The following is a 20,441-nucleotide window of genomic DNA, read 5'->3' on the forward strand; positions in this document are numbered from 1 at the left end:
TCACTAAAATTTCAAGAAAGTGTTCCCCCTAACTGTGCACCGTTGCGAAGGTTCGTTGTTTCGAAGCACCACGTGATGATCGGGTGTGATAGATTCTAATGTTCGGATACAACGGGTGTAAGCCAAATTTACACACGCAATACACTTAGGTTGACTTGACGAGCCTAGCATGTACAGACATGGCCTCAGAACACGGAAGACCGAAAGGTCGAGCATGAGTCGTATAGAAGATACGATCAACATGAAGATGTTCACCGATGTTGACTAGTCCATCTCACATGATGATCGGACACGGCCTAGTTGACTCGGATCATGTTTCACTTAGATGACTAGAGGGATGTCTATCTGAGTGGGAGTTCATTACATAATTTGATTAGATGAATCCAATTATCATGAACATAGTCTAAATTGTCTTCGCAAATATGTTGTAGATAAATAGCTCACGTTGTAGCTCCTTGTTTCAATACGTTCCTAGAGAAAGATTAAGTTGAAAGATATTGTAAGCAATGATGTGGACTAGGTCCGTAGTCCGAGGAGTTTCCTCACTGCTACACAGAAGGCTTACGTATTTGATGCACCGCTCGATGTGCAAACCCCTACAACGTCGTCTGTGGATGTTGTGAACACCTGACAGACACATCCTGATGACTACTTGATAGTTTAGTGCACCATACTTTACAGCTTAGAATCGGGATTCCAATGACGTTTTTGAACGCCATAAGACATATGAGATGTTCCAAGAGCTGAAATTGGGATTTCAGGCTCATGCCCGTGTTGAGAGGTATGAGACCTCTGACAAGTTCTTTTGCCAATAAGATGGAGGAGAATAGCTCAGCTAGTGAGCATGTGCTCAGAATGTCTAGGTGCTACAATCACTTAAATCAAGTGGGAGTTAAACTTCCAGATAAGATAGTGATTGATAGAGTTCTCTAGACACTATCACTAAGCTACTAGATCTTCGTGATGAACTATGACATGCAAGGGATGGAGTTGATCCCAGAGCTGTTCGCGGTGCTTAAGACCGCAAAGGGTAGAAATCAAGAAGGAGCATCAAGTGTTGATGGTTTAACAAGACCACTGGTTTCAAGAAGGGCAAGGGCTAGAAGGGAAACTTCATGGATGGCAAACCAGTTGTCGCTCCAGTGAAGGAACCCAAGGTTGAACCCAAACCCGAGACTAAGTGCTTCTATTGTAAGGGGAACGGTCACTGGTAGCGGAATTACCCCAAATGCATGGTAGATAAGAAGGCTGGCAACTTCAACAAAGTATATACGTGTTATTAATGTGTACCTCACTAGTACTCCTGGTAGCACCTGGGTATTGGATACCGGTTCAGTTGCTATTATTGGTGACTTGAAGCAAAAGCTACAGACTAAACGGAGACTGGCTAAGGGTGAGGTGACGATGTGTGTTGGAAGTGTTTCCAAAGTTGATGAGATCACCATCGCACGCTCCATCTGCCTTCGGAATTAGTATTGAACCTAGATACATGTTATCAGGTGTCTACGTTGAGCATGAATATGATTAGATCATGTTCATTGCAATACGGTCATTCATTTAAGTTAGAGAATAATGGTTATTCTGTTTTACATGAATGATACCTTTCATGGTCATGCACCCTATGTGAATGGTTCATTGAATCTCGGTTGTGGTAATACACATGTTCACGCCAAAAGATGTAGAGTTAATAATGATAGTACCACTTTCTTGTGGCACTGCCGCTTAAGTCATATTGGTGTAAGATGCATGAAGAAACTCCATGTCAATGGATGTTTCGAGTCACTTGATTTTGAATCGCTTGACACATGCGAGCCATGCCTCATGGGCAGGATGACTAAGACCCTGTTTTTAGGTACAATGAAACGGGCAAGTGACTTATTGGAGATCATGCATGCTGATGCGTGTGATCCAATGAGAATTGAAGCGTGCAGTGGATATCGCTATTTTCTCATCTTCACTGACGATTTGAGTAGATATAGGTATATCTACTTAATGAAGCACAAGTCTGAAACATTTGAAAAGTTCAAGCGATTTCAGAGTGAAGTTAAGAATCATCATAACAATAAGATCATGTTCCTACGATCTGATCAAAAGGGGATTTTCTGAGTTATGAGTTTGGCAATCACTTAAGACATTGTGGAATTGTTTCACAATTGAAGCCACCTGGAACACCACAAGGTAATGGTGTATCCGGACATCGTAATCAAACACTATGAGATATGGTGCGATCTATGATGTCTCTTACCAATCTACCGTTTTCATTTTGAGGTTATGCATTAGAGACAGCTGCATTCACTTTAGATAGGACACCATCTAAGTCCGTTGAGACGACGTCGTATGAACATTGGTTTGGCAAGAAACCAAAGTTGTCGTTTCTTAATGTTTGGGGCTGCGATGCTTAAGGCTTCAGCCGGAGAAGCTCGAACCCAAAGCGGACAAACACATCTTCATAGGATACCCAAAGGTGACAGTAGGGTATACCTTCTATCTCAGATCCGAGGGAAAATTGTTTTCACTAAGAACGGGTCCTTTATCGAGAAGGAGTTTCTCTCGAAAGAATTGAGTGGGAGGAAGATAGAACTTGATGAGGTTGTCGAACCTTTACTTCAACCAGAGAGTGATGCAACACAGAAAGATGTTTTCTGTGGCGCCTACGTCTGTTGAAGAGGAAGTTAATGATAGTGATCATGAAGCTTCGGATCAAGTTGCTATCGAACCTCGTAGGTCGACAAGGATATGTACTACTCCTGAGTGGTACGGTAATCCTGTCTTAGATATCATGTTGTTAGACAACAATGAACCTACGAGCTATGGAGAAGCGATGGTGGGCCCGTATTCCGACAAATGGTTAGAAGCCATGAAACCCGAGATAGGATCCATGTATCAGAACAAAAATATGGACTTTGGTGGACTTGGCCGATGATCGGCAAGCCATTGAGAATAAATGGATCTTTAAGAAGAAGACGGACATGGACGGTAATGTTACCGTCTGTGAAGTGCGACTTGTGGGAAAGAGTCTTTTCAAAAGTTCAAGGAGTTGACTACGATGAGAAATTCTCACCCCTAGCGATGCTTAAGTCCGTCGGAATCATGTTAGCATTAGCTGTATTTTTTCGATTATGAAATCTGACAGATGGATGCCAAAACAAGTTTTCTTACCAGTTTCCGTAAGAAAAGTTTGTATGTGATACAATAAAAGGTTTTGTCGATCCTAAGGATGCTAAAAGGTATGCTTGCTCCAGCAGTCCTTCTATGGACTAGAGCAAGCATCTCGGAGTCAGAATACATGCTTTGATGGAGTGATCAAAGCTTTTAGGTTTATACAATGTTTGCTAGAAACTTGTATTTACAAGAAAGTGAGTGGGAGCACTACAACATTTCTGATAAGTATATGTGGATGACATATTGTAAGATCTGAAATAATGTAGAATTTCTGGAAAGCATAAACGGTTGTTTGAAGAGTGATTTTCAAAGGAAGACCTGGATAAATCTGCTTACATATTGGGCATCAATATCTATAGAGATAGATCAAGACGTCTGATGATACTTTCAAAGAACACACACCTTGACATGATTTTGAAGGAGTTCAAAATAGATAAGTCAAAGAAGGGATTCTTACCTGAGTTGTAAGGTGTGAAGTTGAGTAAGACTCAAAGCTTGACCACGGTAGAAGAAAGAGGAAGGACGAAGGTCGTCCCCTATGCTCTTGTCATAGGCTCTATACGGTATGCCATGCTGAGTACCGCACCTGATGTGTGCCTTGCCACATGTCTGGCAAGAAGGTACAAAGTGATCTAGGACTGGATCACTAGATAGCAGTCAAAATTATCCTTAGAGGAATAAGGAAATGTTTCTAGGTTATGGAGGGGATAAAGAGCTCGACATAAAGAGTTACGTCGATGCAAGCTTAACACCTATCCGGATAGCTCTGAGTAGAGATACCGGATACGTATAATGGAGCAACAATTTGGAATAGCTCCAAGTGGAACGTGGTAGCAGCATCTATGATATAAAGTTTTGCGAAATACATAGGGATCTGAATATGGCAAGACCCGTTGACTACAACCTCTCTCACAAGCATAACATGATCAAACCCAGAACTCATTGAGTGTTAACCACATAGTGATGTGAACTAGATTATTGAGTCTAGTAAACTCTTTGGATGTTGGTCACATGGCGATGTGACCTGTGAGTGTTAACCACATGGCGATGTGAACTAGATTATTGACTCTATTGCAAGTAGGAGACTGTTGGAAATATGCCCTAGAGGCAATAATAAATTAGTTATTATTATTATATTTCATTGTTCATGATAATGGTTTATTATCCATGCTAGAATTGTATTGATAGGAAACTCAGATACATGTGTGGATAAATAGACAATATCATGTCCCTAGTAAGCCTCTAGTTGACTAGCTCGTTGATCAATAGATGGTTACGGTTTCCTGACCATGGACATTGGATGTCGTTGATAACGGGATCACATCATTAGGAGAATGATGTGATGGACAAGACCCAATCCTAAGCCTAGCACAATATCATGTAGTTCGTTTGCTAAAGCTTTTCTAATGTCAAGTATAATTTCCTTAGACCATGAGATTGTGCAGCTCCCGGATACCGTAGGAGTGCTTTGGGTGTGCCAAACGTCATAACTTAACTGGGTGGCTATAAAGGTACACTACAGGTATCTCCGAAAGTGTCTGTTGGGTTGGCACGAATCGAGACTGGGATTTGTCACTCCGTGTAAATAGAGAGGTATCTCTGGGCCCACTCGGTAGGACATCATCATAATGTCCACAATGTGACCAAGGAGTTGATCATGGGATGATGTGTTACGGAACGAGTAAAGAGACTTGCCGGTAACGAGATTGAACAAGGTATCGGGATACCGACGATCGAATCTCGGGCAAGTGTATACGGGATTGTATACGGGATTGATTGAATCCTCGACATCGTGGTTCATCCAATGAGATCATCGTGGAACATGTGGGAGCCAACATGGGTATCCAGATCCCGCTGTTGGTTATTGGCTGGAGAGTTGTCTCGGTCATGTCTGCATGGTTCCCGAACCCGTAGGGTCTACACACTTAAGGTTCGGTGATGCTAGAGTTGTTATGGGAAATAGTATGTGGTTACCGAAGGTTGTTCGGAGTCCCGAATGAGATCTCGGACGTGACGAGGAGCTCCGGAATGGTCCGGAGGTGAAGATCGGTATATTGGACGAAGGGTATTGGAGTCCGGACGTGTTCCGGGGGTATCAGGCTATGGCCAGCATGACCGAAAGGTGTTTCGGGAGCCCCGGCAAGTGTGGGAGGGCCTCATGGGCCAAAGGGGAAGGGGCAAACCAGCCCACTAAGGGGTGGTGCGCCCCCCCCCCCCCCCCCCCCCACACCCCTTTCCCACGTTACTTGGGGGGTTGGGGCGCCTCCACCTGGCTTGGGAGGCAGGCCTCCACTTGCTTGGCTTGGGGGGCAAGTCGATTTGCTTGGCTTGGGGGGCAAGTCGATTTTCCCTAGGGAGATCCAATCTGCCTAGCCGCCGCCCCCTAGGGGAAACCCTAGGGCGCCTCCCCCTCTCCCCTTGCCCCTATATATAGTGGAGGGGTGGGAGGGCAGCTGTGACCTCTTCCCTGGCGTAGCCCTCCCTCCTCCAACTCTTCCTCCTCCTCCGTAGAGCTTGGCGAAGCCCTGCAAGAATACCACAAGCTCCACCACCACGCCGTCGTGATGCTGGAGTTCTCCCTCAACTTCTCCTCTCCCCTTGCTGGATCAAGAAGGAGGAGACGTCCCCGGGCTGTACGTGTGTTGAATGCGGAGGCGCCGTCCGTTCGGCGCTAGATCGGAATCAACCGCGATCTGAATCGCTGCGAGTACGACTCCTTCATCCGCGTTCTTGCAATGCTTCCGCTTAGCGATCTACAAGGGTATGTAGATGCACTCCCCTTCCCCACGTTGCTAGATTACTCCATAGATTGATCTTGGTGATGCGTAGAAAATTTTAAATTTCTGCTACGATCCCCAACAGATATATCAATAGCAGATTTAGCAAAAAGAAAAATCAAACTCTTACAGCTGGCGGTTTGTTGGTGGCACAGAAGGGAAGTAGGCCGGTTTTAGCACAGATGTGTTTCGGTTCATTCAGCATCTTATTCACAGCCTCTGTGATTTCTTCATCGGTGAGCTGGATGTTGGAATGTCGCAGTGGGTCATCAACACTGCCAGTATACTCATACATCAAACCGGAGCGCTGACTAAGGGGCAGTATGCTCCATGATATCCAACAGCGGGCAAGATCAACCCCTGTTAAACCGTTGGCCATAAAGGCTCTGAGCTTCGACAGTTGAGGAGCATATTTGCTTCTCTCCTGGGCAGTCAACCTTTGCGGAAAGGGGTGTGTATTGCTGAGCCACTCCGGACGAAAGCCAGGCAAGGGATTTTCACCAGCAGGGGAGGTGTCTTTGCAATAGAACCATGTTTGATTCCACTCTTTGGGGTGGCTGTGCAGTTTGGCGTGAGGGTATGTGACCTCTTTCCTTTTCTGAATCGCCACGCCACCCAACTCCGTATTGGAGCCGTCAGTAAACTCAGTATGGCGGTTTAGATGGAAACAGTCTCTGAACAATTCCACTGTGGGCTCCTCTTGAAAGAACGCCTCACAGAGCACTTGGAAGTGACACATGTTTGTAACAGAGTTGGGGCCAGTATCTTGTGGATGGAGTTGAAAATCGGCTAACACGTCCAGGTAAAATTTAGAACCGGGCGGCTTAAAACCCGGGCTAAGTGATCTTCGAAAACGATGACCTCTCCTTCTTGAGGTGTGCGAGGGCATTCTTTGCCAGGAGCCCTCCAATGGATGGTATCTTTGCTGCCTAAGGCGCCGATCAAGACTAAATCGTCCAGTTGAGCCTCTGTGACGCGAGAAGGAACCCAGTTGCACTCATATACTTGCTTGGCCATGATGAAATCTACAAGGTAGATGATCCCGGTTCAAAAATGCATTGATTAAGGTACATTGGTATGTGCAATGTTAAACCGGAGACAGATCTATCTAAACCGGAGTTTTATGAAGCAACAACAACTGGCGGTTCAACAAGGGGACTAATGGTATATACCGGTTTGGCAATTTTTTCTACAAAGTTAACCGCCTAGTCTAAACATTGAAGCAGATGAGTAAGTTTACAGAAACAGATTTCACAAGACTTCTCTACAGCAACGGATCTGAAGCAAGTTCAACAAAGAAGGAAAATATTCAAGGTTCAAAAAAGAACAGTACTGAATCAATGGGCAAAGATACATATAGATCTATGGTCTTGAGGCATGAAACTAAAGGCGGATGCTAAAACCTACCGCTACACAGAGCAAGGATTCACAAACGCATCTAGGAGCTATCGTATGAACACGAAACAGGCGATGAACACTAGAAGAACATGAAACCCTAGAACAGATCTGTGTTGAAAAAGAACAGAAGACTTACTGGAGATGAGAAAGACGTGGAAGGTTGCCGCGGTACTCTGGTGCGCCCAGGTTGATGCAGCGGCCAAGGTTGATGCAGAGGTTGACGGTGGCGGCGGAGCTCCGAAGCTGGGCAACGCGAGGAAGACGAAGCAGAAAGGGCACGGAGGGGAAAAAGAAATGACCCTTCGGTCCTATTTATAAGGCAAGGGACAGGAGTCAGGCGCGAAAATCAAGGGACCGAGGGTTTGGAAACGAAGATGTCGCCTTAATTGTCGCAGACCTATTAAGGTCCTTTTTAACAGGTGACGTCACGCCGGTTTACAACGACCAGAGAAGATGACATCACGGCGATTCAACAAACTACAAGAAGATACTGAAGATGAAGATTTTTGCTAAAGGATTGACATGAACATGTTCAAATCAATCTGGGGCCTAATGTTGGGGATATTACTATTGAGCGTAAACCGGCCTATCTGGGCCGGGTTAACTTCGTCAGTAGTTAAGTATGTTAAAGCCCGAGAAGGCAGATGAGGGCTCAAGGCCCGTGGTCGGTTCAAGGCATGTAGCCGTAAACCGGCGTTGGTAGTTAACTTGTATTGTAAGTTAGGAATAAGTAGAGACCAAACCGGACACATCTATGAGTCGGTATTGGGACTCTGTGAACCGACGGGCATCACCCTTGTATATAAGGGGACGACCCGGCGGCGGTTCAAGAACAACATACAACCACTCGAGACATAGGCGAAGCTTGTTTGCTCCCTAGTCATCGAAACCCCATCAATTCCATCACAACTAGACGTAGGCTTTTACCTTCATCGAAGGGGCCGAACTAGTATAAACTCTCTTGCGTCCCTGTGTCCGCTTTAACCCCTTCAAGCTAACCCGTCGCGATGGCTCCACGACTAAGTCCTTTCTCTAGGACATCTGCCGTGACAAAACCACGACACCTCCCGCCCTCAGTTACAAAGGGTTTAAGGTACATAAAGATGGGGACGTTACTGGTAACGCCTGCAATAAGGATACATAATGACCATTAAAGCTATGACTTAATTCCCGACCGTTGCAGAGTGGAGTGGCTCTAGATCTTCTGGTAGTCGAGTGATTATCCATACGGTCGAGTGTCTTCAAGACTGTCGAGTGGAACATAGCTTCATGGTCGAGTGGATGATGATTTTTCTTCGAATGCTTCTGGCTCCTTTAGAGATGTCCTTGGGAAGGGTATCTTGGACAGATCCATGACCCTACCCTAGGTACATAGCTTCATCAGATAGTGCAAAAGCTATTGCTATTAAATTCAAGAAATTGAGGAAAGGCTTAAAGAATTGGGCCAAAGGGCTATCAGATTTGAAGAAGATCATAGCAGACACTAATTTTATGAGCCTATGCTATAATACTTTAGAGGAATTCAAAGATTTATCAATGGAGGAATATCAGTGCCGTCTCCAGAAATTCGGGCCCCCAGTGTGAAACGAAAGATGGGGCCCTAAACTTACTGGAATATGCAAGTTTTTTTAAATCAAACACTGCATGAATTATAGGCTTATATGAGATCATGTAAGAAAAAGGGCTAAACCCTGAATGTTGAACAAGCAACTATGTTGAAAATCTTGGTGTGTGACAACTTGATCAACTGGCCTACTATATATCTTTCCTAAATATTTTGATTGATTGACTGATGCATATGCAGATAATATATTCTCACCAATATAACTATTCAACGTAACAAAAATAGTCTAAATTAAAAAGGGATTCAGTTTGAGCGCACCTAGTGGACAGATTAGTGATGCCCTCATCTTGGCTTCGGCCACTGGCTGCTTCTAGTTGTGTGTTTTGATTTGCAACCTGCTGAGCGCCAAGTGGCGAACAAAATTGATATCAAATCTCCATGCGGGTTGTGTCTCCGGCCAGAAAACAAATCGATCAAATGAGACAACGCCGCTAGCCTCCGTCTTGGTGTGGCGACGCCGCTTCTGTCGGTTCATCTCCGTGAGGAGTTTTATCCCTTTTCGAGGACACCGTGTGGGGATAGATAGATTGGTAGGCTGTATCGATTGGGACTCGCGAAAGGCTCAGTTTGGGAGATTGATGAACAGGCCCAGTTTGGAGAGCCAGGAATTAGCTGACCGGGCCTAATTTTGTTCTAGTTGTGAAAAAAAGACTAAAACAAAAAATATACTGGACACTGCCCCAAAATTGGGGGCCCCTGGAATTTTGAGGCCGTGTGCGGCCGCACAGCCCGCACATGCCCTTGGACAGGCCTGAGGAATATAATGGTAGAAACATTCTCAAAGCACATCTAAAGAACTTTCTAGATATTCAGAGGATTTACTGAAAACCGAGAGCTACTATAAGGCAGATCAAAGTTGGGGAAGCTAATACAAAATGTTTTCAGGCCAAAGCTACTATCAAGTTTAGAAACAGCTGCATAACTATGCTCAAAGATGAACAGGGCCATGAACACCATGATCACAATGCCAAAGCAGCCATCTTGTATAGGGCATTCAAAGAAAGATTGGGTACTTGCTCTCAAACTATGAATCACCTCAATCTGCATCACCTGATCCAACCTTTGCCCGACTTAGCTGAGCTTGAAGCACCTTTCACAAAGAAAGAAATTGACAGAGTTATCAGACAAATGCCAGATGGCAGATCACCTGATGGATTTAATGCAGCATTTCTGAAAAGCTGCTGGGAGATCATTGCACCAGATTTCTATAGACTCATTGAGGATTTTCACTCTGGTCATGTGAACATTCAGAGCATCAACTACTCTTACATTACACTCATCCCAAGAAATGACTCTCCCTCGGCTGAAGGCCCATCTCTCTGCTCAACTGTACTCTTAAGATCATTACCAAGCTTCTTGCAAACAGGTTGCAAAAACTCATCCTCCGAATGATTCATAGGAATCAATATTGTTTCCTCAACAGTAGATGCATTCAAGATTGCTTAGCTTGGTCTTATGAGTATATTCACCAATGCATTCAGAGCAAAAAAGATATCCTTCTACTGAAGCTAGATTTTGAAAAGGCCTTTGATATGCTTAATCATGGCACAATTTTGGAAATTCTTCAGGCCAAAGGCTTTGGTCCCAAATGGATTCAGTAGATCAAAATGATTTATGGGTTTGGCTATTCCTTTGTTCTACTCAATGGAGTTCCAGGAAAGCAATTTCTCTACAAGAAAGGTGTTAGACAAGGAGACCCCTTATCACCCCTAATATTTCTGATAGCTGCCGATCTTCTATAGACCATATTTAATGAAGCTTATCAGAACACATTGATTGAAAGCCCTCTCATTCACAATTCTTGCCCAGACTTCCCCATCATTCAATATGCAGATGATACCATCTTGCTGGCAAATGCAGACAGTAGACAAATTCGGCATATCAAAAACCTACTTCTTCACTATGCTGATTATACTGGACTCAAAGTGAACTATGCTAAATCTACAATGATTGCTATCAACACTCCAACAGACATGATGAATGCCCTCTCCAATCTCCTTGGGTGTAAAATTGGTACATTACCACATACATACCTTGGAATACCACTTGGCATTACCAAACTAAGAGTGGAAGATTTTGTGCCCCTTCTGAAAAGAATTGAAAGCAGACTACTGAGTTGCTCCACCATGCTATCCACTGGTGGCAAATTGATACTCATTAAGTCCATTTTCACTAGTATGCCCACATTCTTTTTGTGATCTCTAATGATTCCCAAGACAGTCATTAAACAGATCAACTCCTACCTTATGAACTGCTTCTGGAGGAAATATGGTACACAAGATAGAGGGCCTGTTCTGATTGCTTGGGATAAAGTCAGTCGACCAAAAGATCATGGTGGCCTTGGAGTACTTGATCTCCACGCTCAGAACATGGCACTGCTCATCAAGTTCCTCCACAAGTTTTTCAACAAAATGGATATCCCCTGGGTCAACATAATTGGGAAAAGCACTACCAGAACAGATTGCCTGGAGAACAATTGGTAGGTTCCTTCTGGTGGAAAGCTATTCTGAAGCTCCTGCCAACCTTTAAGAAACATGCTATGTGCAAAGCAGGGAAAGGAGACACGGTATTACTATGGACTGATAACTGGAATGGATTGCCACTCAGCACCAAATATCCTGAACTACATTCTTTTGCAATCAACCCAGACATTACACTGCATGAAACTATGGAACTAGGGGATTACAGCTTGCTATTCCATAGGCCACTGTCACAACAGGCTTATGAGCAATACACTACTCTAGTAGACTTTTTGACAACAAAACAGTCAATGAGGAGAAAGACATCTGGACTTACACTTGGTCAGCTCCTAAGTACTCATCCATGAAAATGTACAAGGCCATTATGGGTACTAGCACAACACACATTATCTTAAGAGACTCTGGAAAACAGCATGCAGGCTACGGCATAAGATCTTCTTTTGGTTGTTACTTCATGACAAAGTTAGTTCAAGAAGTCTGCTACAGAGAAGAAACATGTACCTGCAGGATTACAATTGTGCGCTTTGCTCAGAGGCCACCAATGAAACGATTACACACCTCTGTTGGGATTGCCAATTTGCTACTATGTGTTGCAGTCCATCAATCCAACTAGACTGAGAGGAATCCATCAACCTACCAGAGGCCATTTCAATGGAAATTCTCATTGGGATGTTGGAGCTTGTGGATGAGCAAAAATGATAAGATCTTCAGAATGGCTACCCCAACGCTTGACACATGGCAGTATTACTTCAAAGAGGGACTGAGAGTTAGCAGAACCTCTAATTTAGCTATGTTGTTCCCTAAAACAGGCATTGGCTGAACCTGTTATTGTATTCTTTGTTGCTTCGTACATATTATTTATTAATGAAAATATACCGTAGAACAATTGTTCTACGGTTTCGGCTTAAAAAAAGTGGGACAAGTATGCAAACTGCCCCGCTCCCCGAGTGATTCCACAATTTGTATCCTCCTTCCATTTCCACATGCTAAATACCACTTGGCTTCCAACAAGATGCAGCAGTTATACACTTCCTAGTGCCGAATTCAAATGACACTGGTGCATATAATCTCCAGGGATTTTTCCTCAAGGAAGTCCAAAATTCAGTAGATGAAAAGGGCGCGCATAAAACACAAACTTCACAGGTCATAGTTTGGTAGGAAAGCCACGAAGTGGTTTTATACTTCAAACATAGGTGGTACTTATATCGGTATTTCACGCATAATCGAATTAGTACAGGACTGTGATAACCAGTTTTCTCGAATCACCGAGAGATAGGATAGGTAAATATCAATTGCAAAACCAAATTAAGAAAAAGGCCACATGAAAATGAAGCCACTTTATTTGCAAACACCCGCAGATCTGGGCCATCACTTGGTCCCGATGAACAGCCCCCACCTCTGCTCACCAGCAGAGCTCCTCTGAAGTTTCGCGTTCCACCCAGTCACAATGTCATCGTAGTCCTCCTGAAAATAAATCAAACTAAGAATTAGATATGCTTGCATTTTTTTTAGAATACTAAGATATGCTTGCTAGGAACATCGAAAGAATGGAGACATCTAAACTGCCAGTTCATGGTTGGGCCTGTTAAGGGCTTACCTGGCCGAAGTCAGCCAGAAATTCATCTTTGTTCTTTTCAACTTCGGCTAGCTCCCTCTGTAAAACTTTCAGGAACTGAAATGGAGAATTCAGCATTAATTAGTATCCAAGAAACTGCTCTCTACATCTTTTCGGAAGAAAACATAACCACTAAAAGTTGCAAGCCAACGAGCTGGTGAAGGAATAACCTGATCAGTGCGGTCTTCAGCAACGACATCATGGAAACCAGCATTCTGTAGCATCTGCATAGTTTTGATGTATACAAGTTAATGGAGATCCAACATTTTCTTACACAAACAGTACTAACAATATATCATCGCAATTAAGTGGCACCTGTCCATAAGTCTCTACATTATGAAGGTCGTAACCCCTCTGCTTAATGTATGCCGCAAACTCTTCAGATGGTTTTCCTGGACTCCTACAGTAATCACTGATTAGGACCTTACCCCCAGGTTTTAGCCATTTGAAGAAACTTCTAAACAAAGCAGGTTTGTCCTGCAAATACAAAAGCAGCACTAGTCATAAAACTGTTGTTCTGGCACCAAATAAGGAATGACACAGAGAGTAATCACCAATTGTAGATGCAAACACGTCAATTTTTTTGTAGATGCAAAACTAAGCATGATTTTTTTACATTTCAGCTGCAATTACTTCAGCTCACTAAAACCTCGAAGTGGGCAGTTGATGATATGTATAAGAAGTTAAGAACATACTTGTATGTGAAGGATAGTGTCACGGCTGTAGATAACGTCAAATGTATTGTCTGGGTATGTCTTTGTGGTGCAATCAGCAACTTCAAACTCGACTGCGCACTTGCGTCCAATAGCATGCTCAAGTGCAAATGAAACCATGTTTATGGAAAGATCAATACCAACAACATGAACATCATAGTTTTCGGCCATATAAAAATCACCACCACCGATTCCACATCCAACATCAAGCACCTTCTGCCCAGGTTTAAGATCGAGCAAGTCCACAAATTCTTTTGTAGTCTCTGTGAATGACAATAAATAAGCGGTTGTAAGCGTACATTACAAACTAGAATGTCACAGGTTTCATAATAACAGATGGTCATATATGCCCTCACCAATTCCACCAGTGCTCACAAAACCTTGCCCAAAAACACGCTCATAGCGTAATATTCCACTGGTTTTGTACTGCACATTATCCAAGAATCTTTGGAAATCCCGATCTTCTGTTGAGTTGACTTTTTGCCATAGCCAACATATCTAAAAAGCGTGGAGTCATATTCATCAATTTCACTAGCTCATGGAAAGTAAATGCATATCTAAAGTGTACAATGGACTGAGAAGTACCTGGTTTTGATTCTTCTTGTTCTTCACATAAGCTCCAACGCACTTGCAAGTGAGTAGAGAAAGTTCAGAGGAGCTCCCACTCTGATCAATGGCATGGCCCTCTTTAAATACCTATTTGTAAATCAAATGTTAGCTATTTAAAAGAAAATGCTACCGTATCAATTTGTTGGCAAAAGCTCGGATAAGCAATGAAAATGGCGAAGCCATTCAATCCTACATAAAATTATTACAAAGTAGTGCAAATGACACTAATTTGTCCTGTGGTATGCATTCTAGAGGCAATAGCTTATATGCTGTAAAGTAGGTAATGATCAATTTCAAATAGAGCAGAAAACAGACTGAAAACTGAAATTGAAATGGGAGAAGAGGCACTAGCGGTAGGAAAGCATTTTCACCTTAGTATAAAACCTTGGTTCACGATAATGTGTCGGATTCACTTTCCTTTTTGAGTCTCCAGATTGATGGAAACATGATTCTCTAAAGAAGATATGGCCACCAACTTTTAGCCATTTAACCATTCTTTCTACAAGCTTCTCGACCTACAATAAGGGATAAAGGTTAGGAACAGTCGCAAGAAAAAAAATAGCAGCCAACACATGCCAACAAAGTTAGTTTGCATAGGAAATGTTATCATTTAAGTTTTTAAAAACCAGGGTTAACTATTTATCTGGAAAATAAAGGATTACTATGATTTTATCAAGCCTGGAAATGATTATTAAATCAAGGATTGAGACAAATAACCAGGTTCATAAGTGTGTTCTCTTACCTCCGCGTCCGAAAGATACATCAGTAACCAGTTTGAAAATATGAGATCGATGGAGTTATCCTCAATCACCAGGTCCGGAGATGTAACATCAGCACACATGAAGGATGCATTTTTGTAATGGCCATTTATGCTTTCATTCTACAAAGAAAATATATTCAAAAGAGCTCAGCCAACCAGGCAAGCTATGCGTGCAGAGATTAAAACGAATGACATCGCAATTCAGACATCCAATATATTTTCTTAAATGTTGATAGTACCTTTTTAATCACGCTTTCAATGAAATCCATTGCGAGGACATGCCCAGCTGTCTTAGCCAGTTCACCAGTAAAGCGACCTATTCCAGCACCAAGCTCCAGCACTGATTTTCCTTCATATGAAGGAAGTAAAGACAGTATCTGAAAAGGAATGGTAGAACTATATGAGAATGGTGATACTACAAGTCGAGAGAAACATGTTATAAAGTTCTCATTTTCAAGAAATCATGTCTGCTTCATGGGAAATACAGATTATTCTTGTACTCTGCATGTAGCATGGTAAGGCTTCGTATATGATACCTGATGTAGTATGGCATGTCAATGTTGAATGTAAATACAGGAGGATGGATTTTTATTATTAAGGAGAATATGAATGTCAAACTTCTATCAAACCAAAAAATGAGTACAACCTCCAAAGGGAAGAAAATATGTAAGTTGAGGTTTTTGGCATCATCTCAAGTGGATACGATATTTTCTTGAACCAAACCAAACCAGGACTCGGGGGAACACTAAAAAGTAGGTGTCAGCATCACCAATGAGCACAGTTTCGTTGAACGCCACACAATACCAATCAGTTTAGTCCCCAAAATAACGCAGCACCTCCAAAAGCATCAACGAGTACAACATGCATTTCTTTCTAGGTACCGCCAATATTATGCTTGATTATACTTGGTGCCGGGTGGGGGGCAAAAGCAGTAAATCAACACACATGCTCCCCGGATCCAGGCAGGTGGTCAGTTGAAGAAACGAAAAATATCGTGTATCCGTAGCTATTACTTAACGATTATCACTGAACAACGGGAACGGAAACGAGGCGATGGCATGGGGTTATCACCTCGGGGCGCTCCTCCTTGTCTAGATCGGCGGCGCGGGAGTCGAGCATCATGGCCTCGACGGTGAGGTCCCTGGAGTGCTCCTCCCAGTACCTCTTCTGCGCCTCCCTCTCCTCCTCCAGCTTCGCCAGCACCCCTGCAACACACACGCGCGTCATTGACTCCACTCGAGTAAATAGAGAAGCCATGCACACCATGTGCTCGACCGTTCTCCCCAACCAAGCGAGAACAGAGATCCGGTCCGATCCGGTCCGGTCGATACGGAACGGTCCTACTTACCGTTGGCAGCGATTTCGGCGGCGGCGGCGGCGGCGTCCATCTTCGTTCGCGTGGCCGTTAACGGCGAGCTGTCCCGCGTGAATTCAGAGGGGATGGTTCGTTACGGGAGGCGGGCGGGATTAGGAGCCCTCGACGGCGAGGCGGGCGCGGGAGAAGCTGCGGGAGCGGCGGTTGAACGATCTCCCGCGCGGCTGCATCCACGACGGGATCGGCTGCGGGGAGGAGGAGCACGGACGAGTGGAGCGGGTGTGAACGAACTGTGACGGACGCGGTGGGTGGGGGAGAAGGCGAGGTCGGAAAGGGTTTTATAGGCGGGAGGGAGGGGATCGAGTCGACCGATCCACCGTGAGATCTGCGCCTCGCGGCGAGCGTGGATCCTGGATCGGAGGCTTGATTTTTATCGATTTCGCTTTTGTTGCTTTGGCTGAGCTGATCTGTAGCCTGATTGGACGGCGTGTCCCGGTGCCTGACGTTGGGTTCAGTTACGGGGGTGGTCGACTGGTGAATGGGTTTGTTGAAACTGCCAGATGAAATGTGACGAATTAATCTGGACGACGTGGTGGTCCGTGCTGGCTGCCAAATTTCCTTCTCGATTTCTCGCCACACCAGTCACCACCAAGCGACCCAGCTAGCGACTCAGCCAAGTTGATATTGCATCCTATCTCCCCGAAAAAAAAATCGCATCTTAAGAGTAGAGATCCCGTCGTGGCACTAGCAACGATCACACTCGGAGACACTATATAAGAGCATCTACAGCCGCAAATCTGACGTGTCGCGGACATTGACCTATCACCTCTCATATTTCGTCTGCTGCATTTAACTACCTTAAAATTAATATCTCAAATCCATACAAACCATCTAAAATAAAATCTATGTACTACGTAGATATTCTATCTACCCTATATTACTCGTCGTCGAAGATGTCTACGATCTCCGTGTTGGGTGTTGTGGTTCTAAGTCTGACAGTGATGTAGGGGGGTATGTATGGAAAGGCGAGATCTTAGCTATGGAGAAGTTGTAAGCACGCGAGGTTTACGAGTTCAGGCCCTTCTCGGAGGAAGTAATAGCCCTACGTCTCGGAGCCCGGAGACGGTCGACTGGATTATGTGTGTGTGAATTACAGGGGTGCCAACCCTTGTCTCGGAGGAGGGGGGTGGCTTATATATGTTGGGGAACGCAGCAGAAATTCAAAAAAATTCTACGCAACACCAAGATCAATCTATGGAGTAATCTAGCAACGAGGAAAGGGGAGTGCATCTACATATCCTTGTAGATCGCTAAGCGGAAGCGTTCAAGTGAACGGGGTTGATGGAGTCGTACTCGTCGTGATTCAAATCACCGGAGATCCTAGTGCCGAACGGACGGCACCTCCGCGTTCAACACACGTGCAGCCCGGTGACGTCTCCCATGCCTTGATCCAGCAAGGGGAGAGGGAGAGGTTGGGGAAGACTCCGTCCAGCAGCAGCACGACGGCGTGGTGGTGGTGGAGGAGCGTGGCAATCCTGCAGGGCTTCGCCAAGCACCGCGGGAGAGGAGGAGGGAGAGAGGCAGGGCTGCGCCATGGAGAGGTCAAAACTCATCTATTGGCAGCCCCAAAGTCCTCAAGTATATATAGGGGAGAGGGAGGGGGTGCGCCCCTTTTAGGGTTTCCACCCCAAGGGGTGCGGCAGCCCCAAACCCATCTAGGGTGGCGGCCAAGGGGGAGGAGAGGGGGAAACTTGCCCCCCAAGCTAGGTGGAGGCGCCCCCTCCCCAAACCCTAGGCGCCTTGGGCCCTTGTGGGGGGGCGCACCAGCCCACCTAGGGCTGGTCCCCTCCCACACTTGGCCCATGCAGCCCTCCGGGGCTGGTGGCCCCACTTGGTGGACCACCGGGACCCTCCCGGTGGTTCCGGTACATTACCGATAAAACCCGAAACTTTTCCGGTGACCAAAACAGGACTTCCCATATATATAATTCTTTACCTCCGGACCATTCCGGAACTCCTCGTGACATCCGGGATCTCATCCGGGACTCCGAACAACATTCGGTAACCACATAGAAACTTCCTTTATAACCCTAGCGTCATCGAACCTTAAGTGTGTAGACCCTACGGGTTCGGGAACCATGCAGACATGACCGAGACATTCTCCGGTCAATAACCAACAGCGGGATCTGGATACCCATGTTGGTTCCCACATGTTCCACGATGATCTCATCGGATGAACCACGATGTCGAGGATTCGATCAATCCCGTATGCAGTTCCCTTTGTCTCGCGGTATTGTACTTGCCCGAGATTCGACCGTCGGTATCCCGATACCTTGTTCAATCTCGTTACCGGCAAGTCTCTTTACTCGTTCCGTAACACATCATCCCGTGATCAACCCCTTGGTCACATTGTGCACATTATGATGATGTCCTACCGAGTGGGCCCAGAGATACCTCTCCGTCACACGGAGTGACAAATCTCAGTCTCGATTCATGCCAACCCAACAGACACCTTCGGAGATACCCGTAGTTCACCTTTATAGCCACCCAGTTACGTTATGACGTTTGGCACACCCAAAGCATTCCTACGGTATCCGGGAGTTGCAAAATCTCATGGTCTAAGGAAATGATACTTGACACTAGAAAAGCTTTAGCAAACGAACTACATGATCTTGTGCTAGGCTTAGGATTGGGTCTTGTCCATCACATCATTCTCCTAATGATGTGATCCCGTTATCAACGACATCCAATGTCCATGGTCAGGAAACCGTAACCATCTATTGATCAACGAGCTAGTCAACTAGAGGCTTACTAGGGACATGGTGTTGTCTATGTATCCACACATGTATCTGAGTTTCCTATCAATACAATTCTAGCATGGATAATAAACGATTATCATGAACAAGGAAATATGATAATAACTAATTTATTATTGCCTCTAGGGCATATTTCCAACAGTATCCCACTTGCACCAGAGTCAATAATCCAGTTCACATCGCTATGTGATTAACACTCAAGGTCACATCCCCATGTGACTAACACCCAAAGAGTTCTAGGTTTGATCATGTTATGCTTGTGAGAGAGGTTTTAGTCAACGGGTCTGCAACATTCAGATTCGTATGTACTTCGCAGCTACTATGCTATATTTGGAGCCATTTCAAATAACTGTTCTACTTGGAGCTATTCTAAATTGTTGCTCCATTATACGTATCCGGTATCTCTACTCAGAGCTATCCGGATAGGTGTTAAGCTTGCATCGACGTAACTCTTTACGTCGAACTCTTTATCACCTCCATAACTGAGAAACATATCCTTATTCCTCTAAGGATAATTTTGACCGCTATCTGGTGATCTACTCCTAGATCACCTTTGTACCCTCTTGCCAGACATGTGGCAAGGCACACATCAGGTGTGGTACTCAGCATGGCATATCGTATAGAGCCTATGACAAAATCATAGGGGACGACCTTCGTCCTTCCTCTTTCTTCTGCCATGGTCGAGCTTTAAGTCTTAACTTCATACCTTACAACTCAGGCAAGAACTCCTTCTTTGACTGATCCATCTTGAACACCTTCAAGATCATGTCAAGGTATGTGCTCATTTGAAAGTACCATTAAGCGTTTTGATCTATCCTTATAGATCTTGATGCTCAATGTTCAAGTAGCTTAATCCAGGTTTTCCATTGAAAAACACTTTTCAAATAACCCTATATGCTTTCTAGAAATTCTACATCATTTCTGATCAACAATATGTCAACAACATATACTCATCAGAAATTCTATAGTGCTCCCACTCACTTCTTTGGAAATACAAGTTTCTCATAAACTTTGTATAAACCCAAAATCTTTGATCATCTCATCAAAGCGTACATTCCAACTCCGAGATGCTTACTCCAGTCCTTAGAAGGATTGCTGGAGTTTTGCATACTTGTTAGCATCTTTCAGGATTGACAAAACCTTCCGTTTGTATCACATCAACCTTTCCTCAA

General features: G+C 44.5%; 1 protein-coding gene across 2 annotated transcripts in view; it reads right to left on the bottom strand.

Moving 5' to 3' along the window:
• The window catches only part of LOC125544470 (phosphomethylethanolamine N-methyltransferase-like), a 79,736-nt gene extending 62,959 nt beyond the window's left edge, over positions 1-16,777 (bottom strand). Inside the window, exons 1-12 of one of the 2 annotated variants that reach the window (XM_048708178.1) lie at positions 16,487-16,774; positions 16,210-16,343; positions 15,378-15,515; positions 15,121-15,258; positions 14,750-14,893; positions 14,355-14,465; positions 14,126-14,267; positions 13,752-14,032; positions 13,372-13,533; positions 13,227-13,280; positions 13,039-13,113; positions 12,592-12,905 (exon numbers count right to left, since the gene is read on the bottom strand). In XM_048708178.1, coding sequence (XP_048564135.1) covers positions 12,810-12,905; positions 13,039-13,113; positions 13,227-13,280; positions 13,372-13,533; positions 13,752-14,032; positions 14,126-14,267; positions 14,355-14,465; positions 14,750-14,893; positions 15,121-15,258; positions 15,378-15,515; positions 16,210-16,343; positions 16,487-16,526 — 1,515 coding nt within the window. In that variant the 5' untranslated portion in view covers positions 16,527-16,774 and the 3' untranslated portion in view covers positions 12,592-12,809. Of the gene's footprint in view, positions 1-12,591; positions 12,906-13,038; positions 13,114-13,226; positions 13,281-13,371; positions 13,534-13,751; positions 14,033-14,125; positions 14,268-14,354; positions 14,466-14,749; positions 14,894-15,120; positions 15,259-15,377; positions 15,516-16,209; positions 16,344-16,486 lie in introns of those variants that run through there. The other variant, XR_007299498.1, reaches the window with a different exon arrangement.
• Between the last annotated feature and the right edge of the window lie 3,664 nt (positions 16,778-20,441).

The sequence above is a fragment of the Triticum urartu genome, chromosome 3, assembly GCF_003073215.2.
Source record: "Triticum urartu cultivar G1812 chromosome 3, Tu2.1, whole genome shotgun sequence".
In the NCBI taxonomy this organism is placed as follows: domain Eukaryota; kingdom Viridiplantae; phylum Streptophyta; class Magnoliopsida; order Poales; family Poaceae; genus Triticum; species Triticum urartu.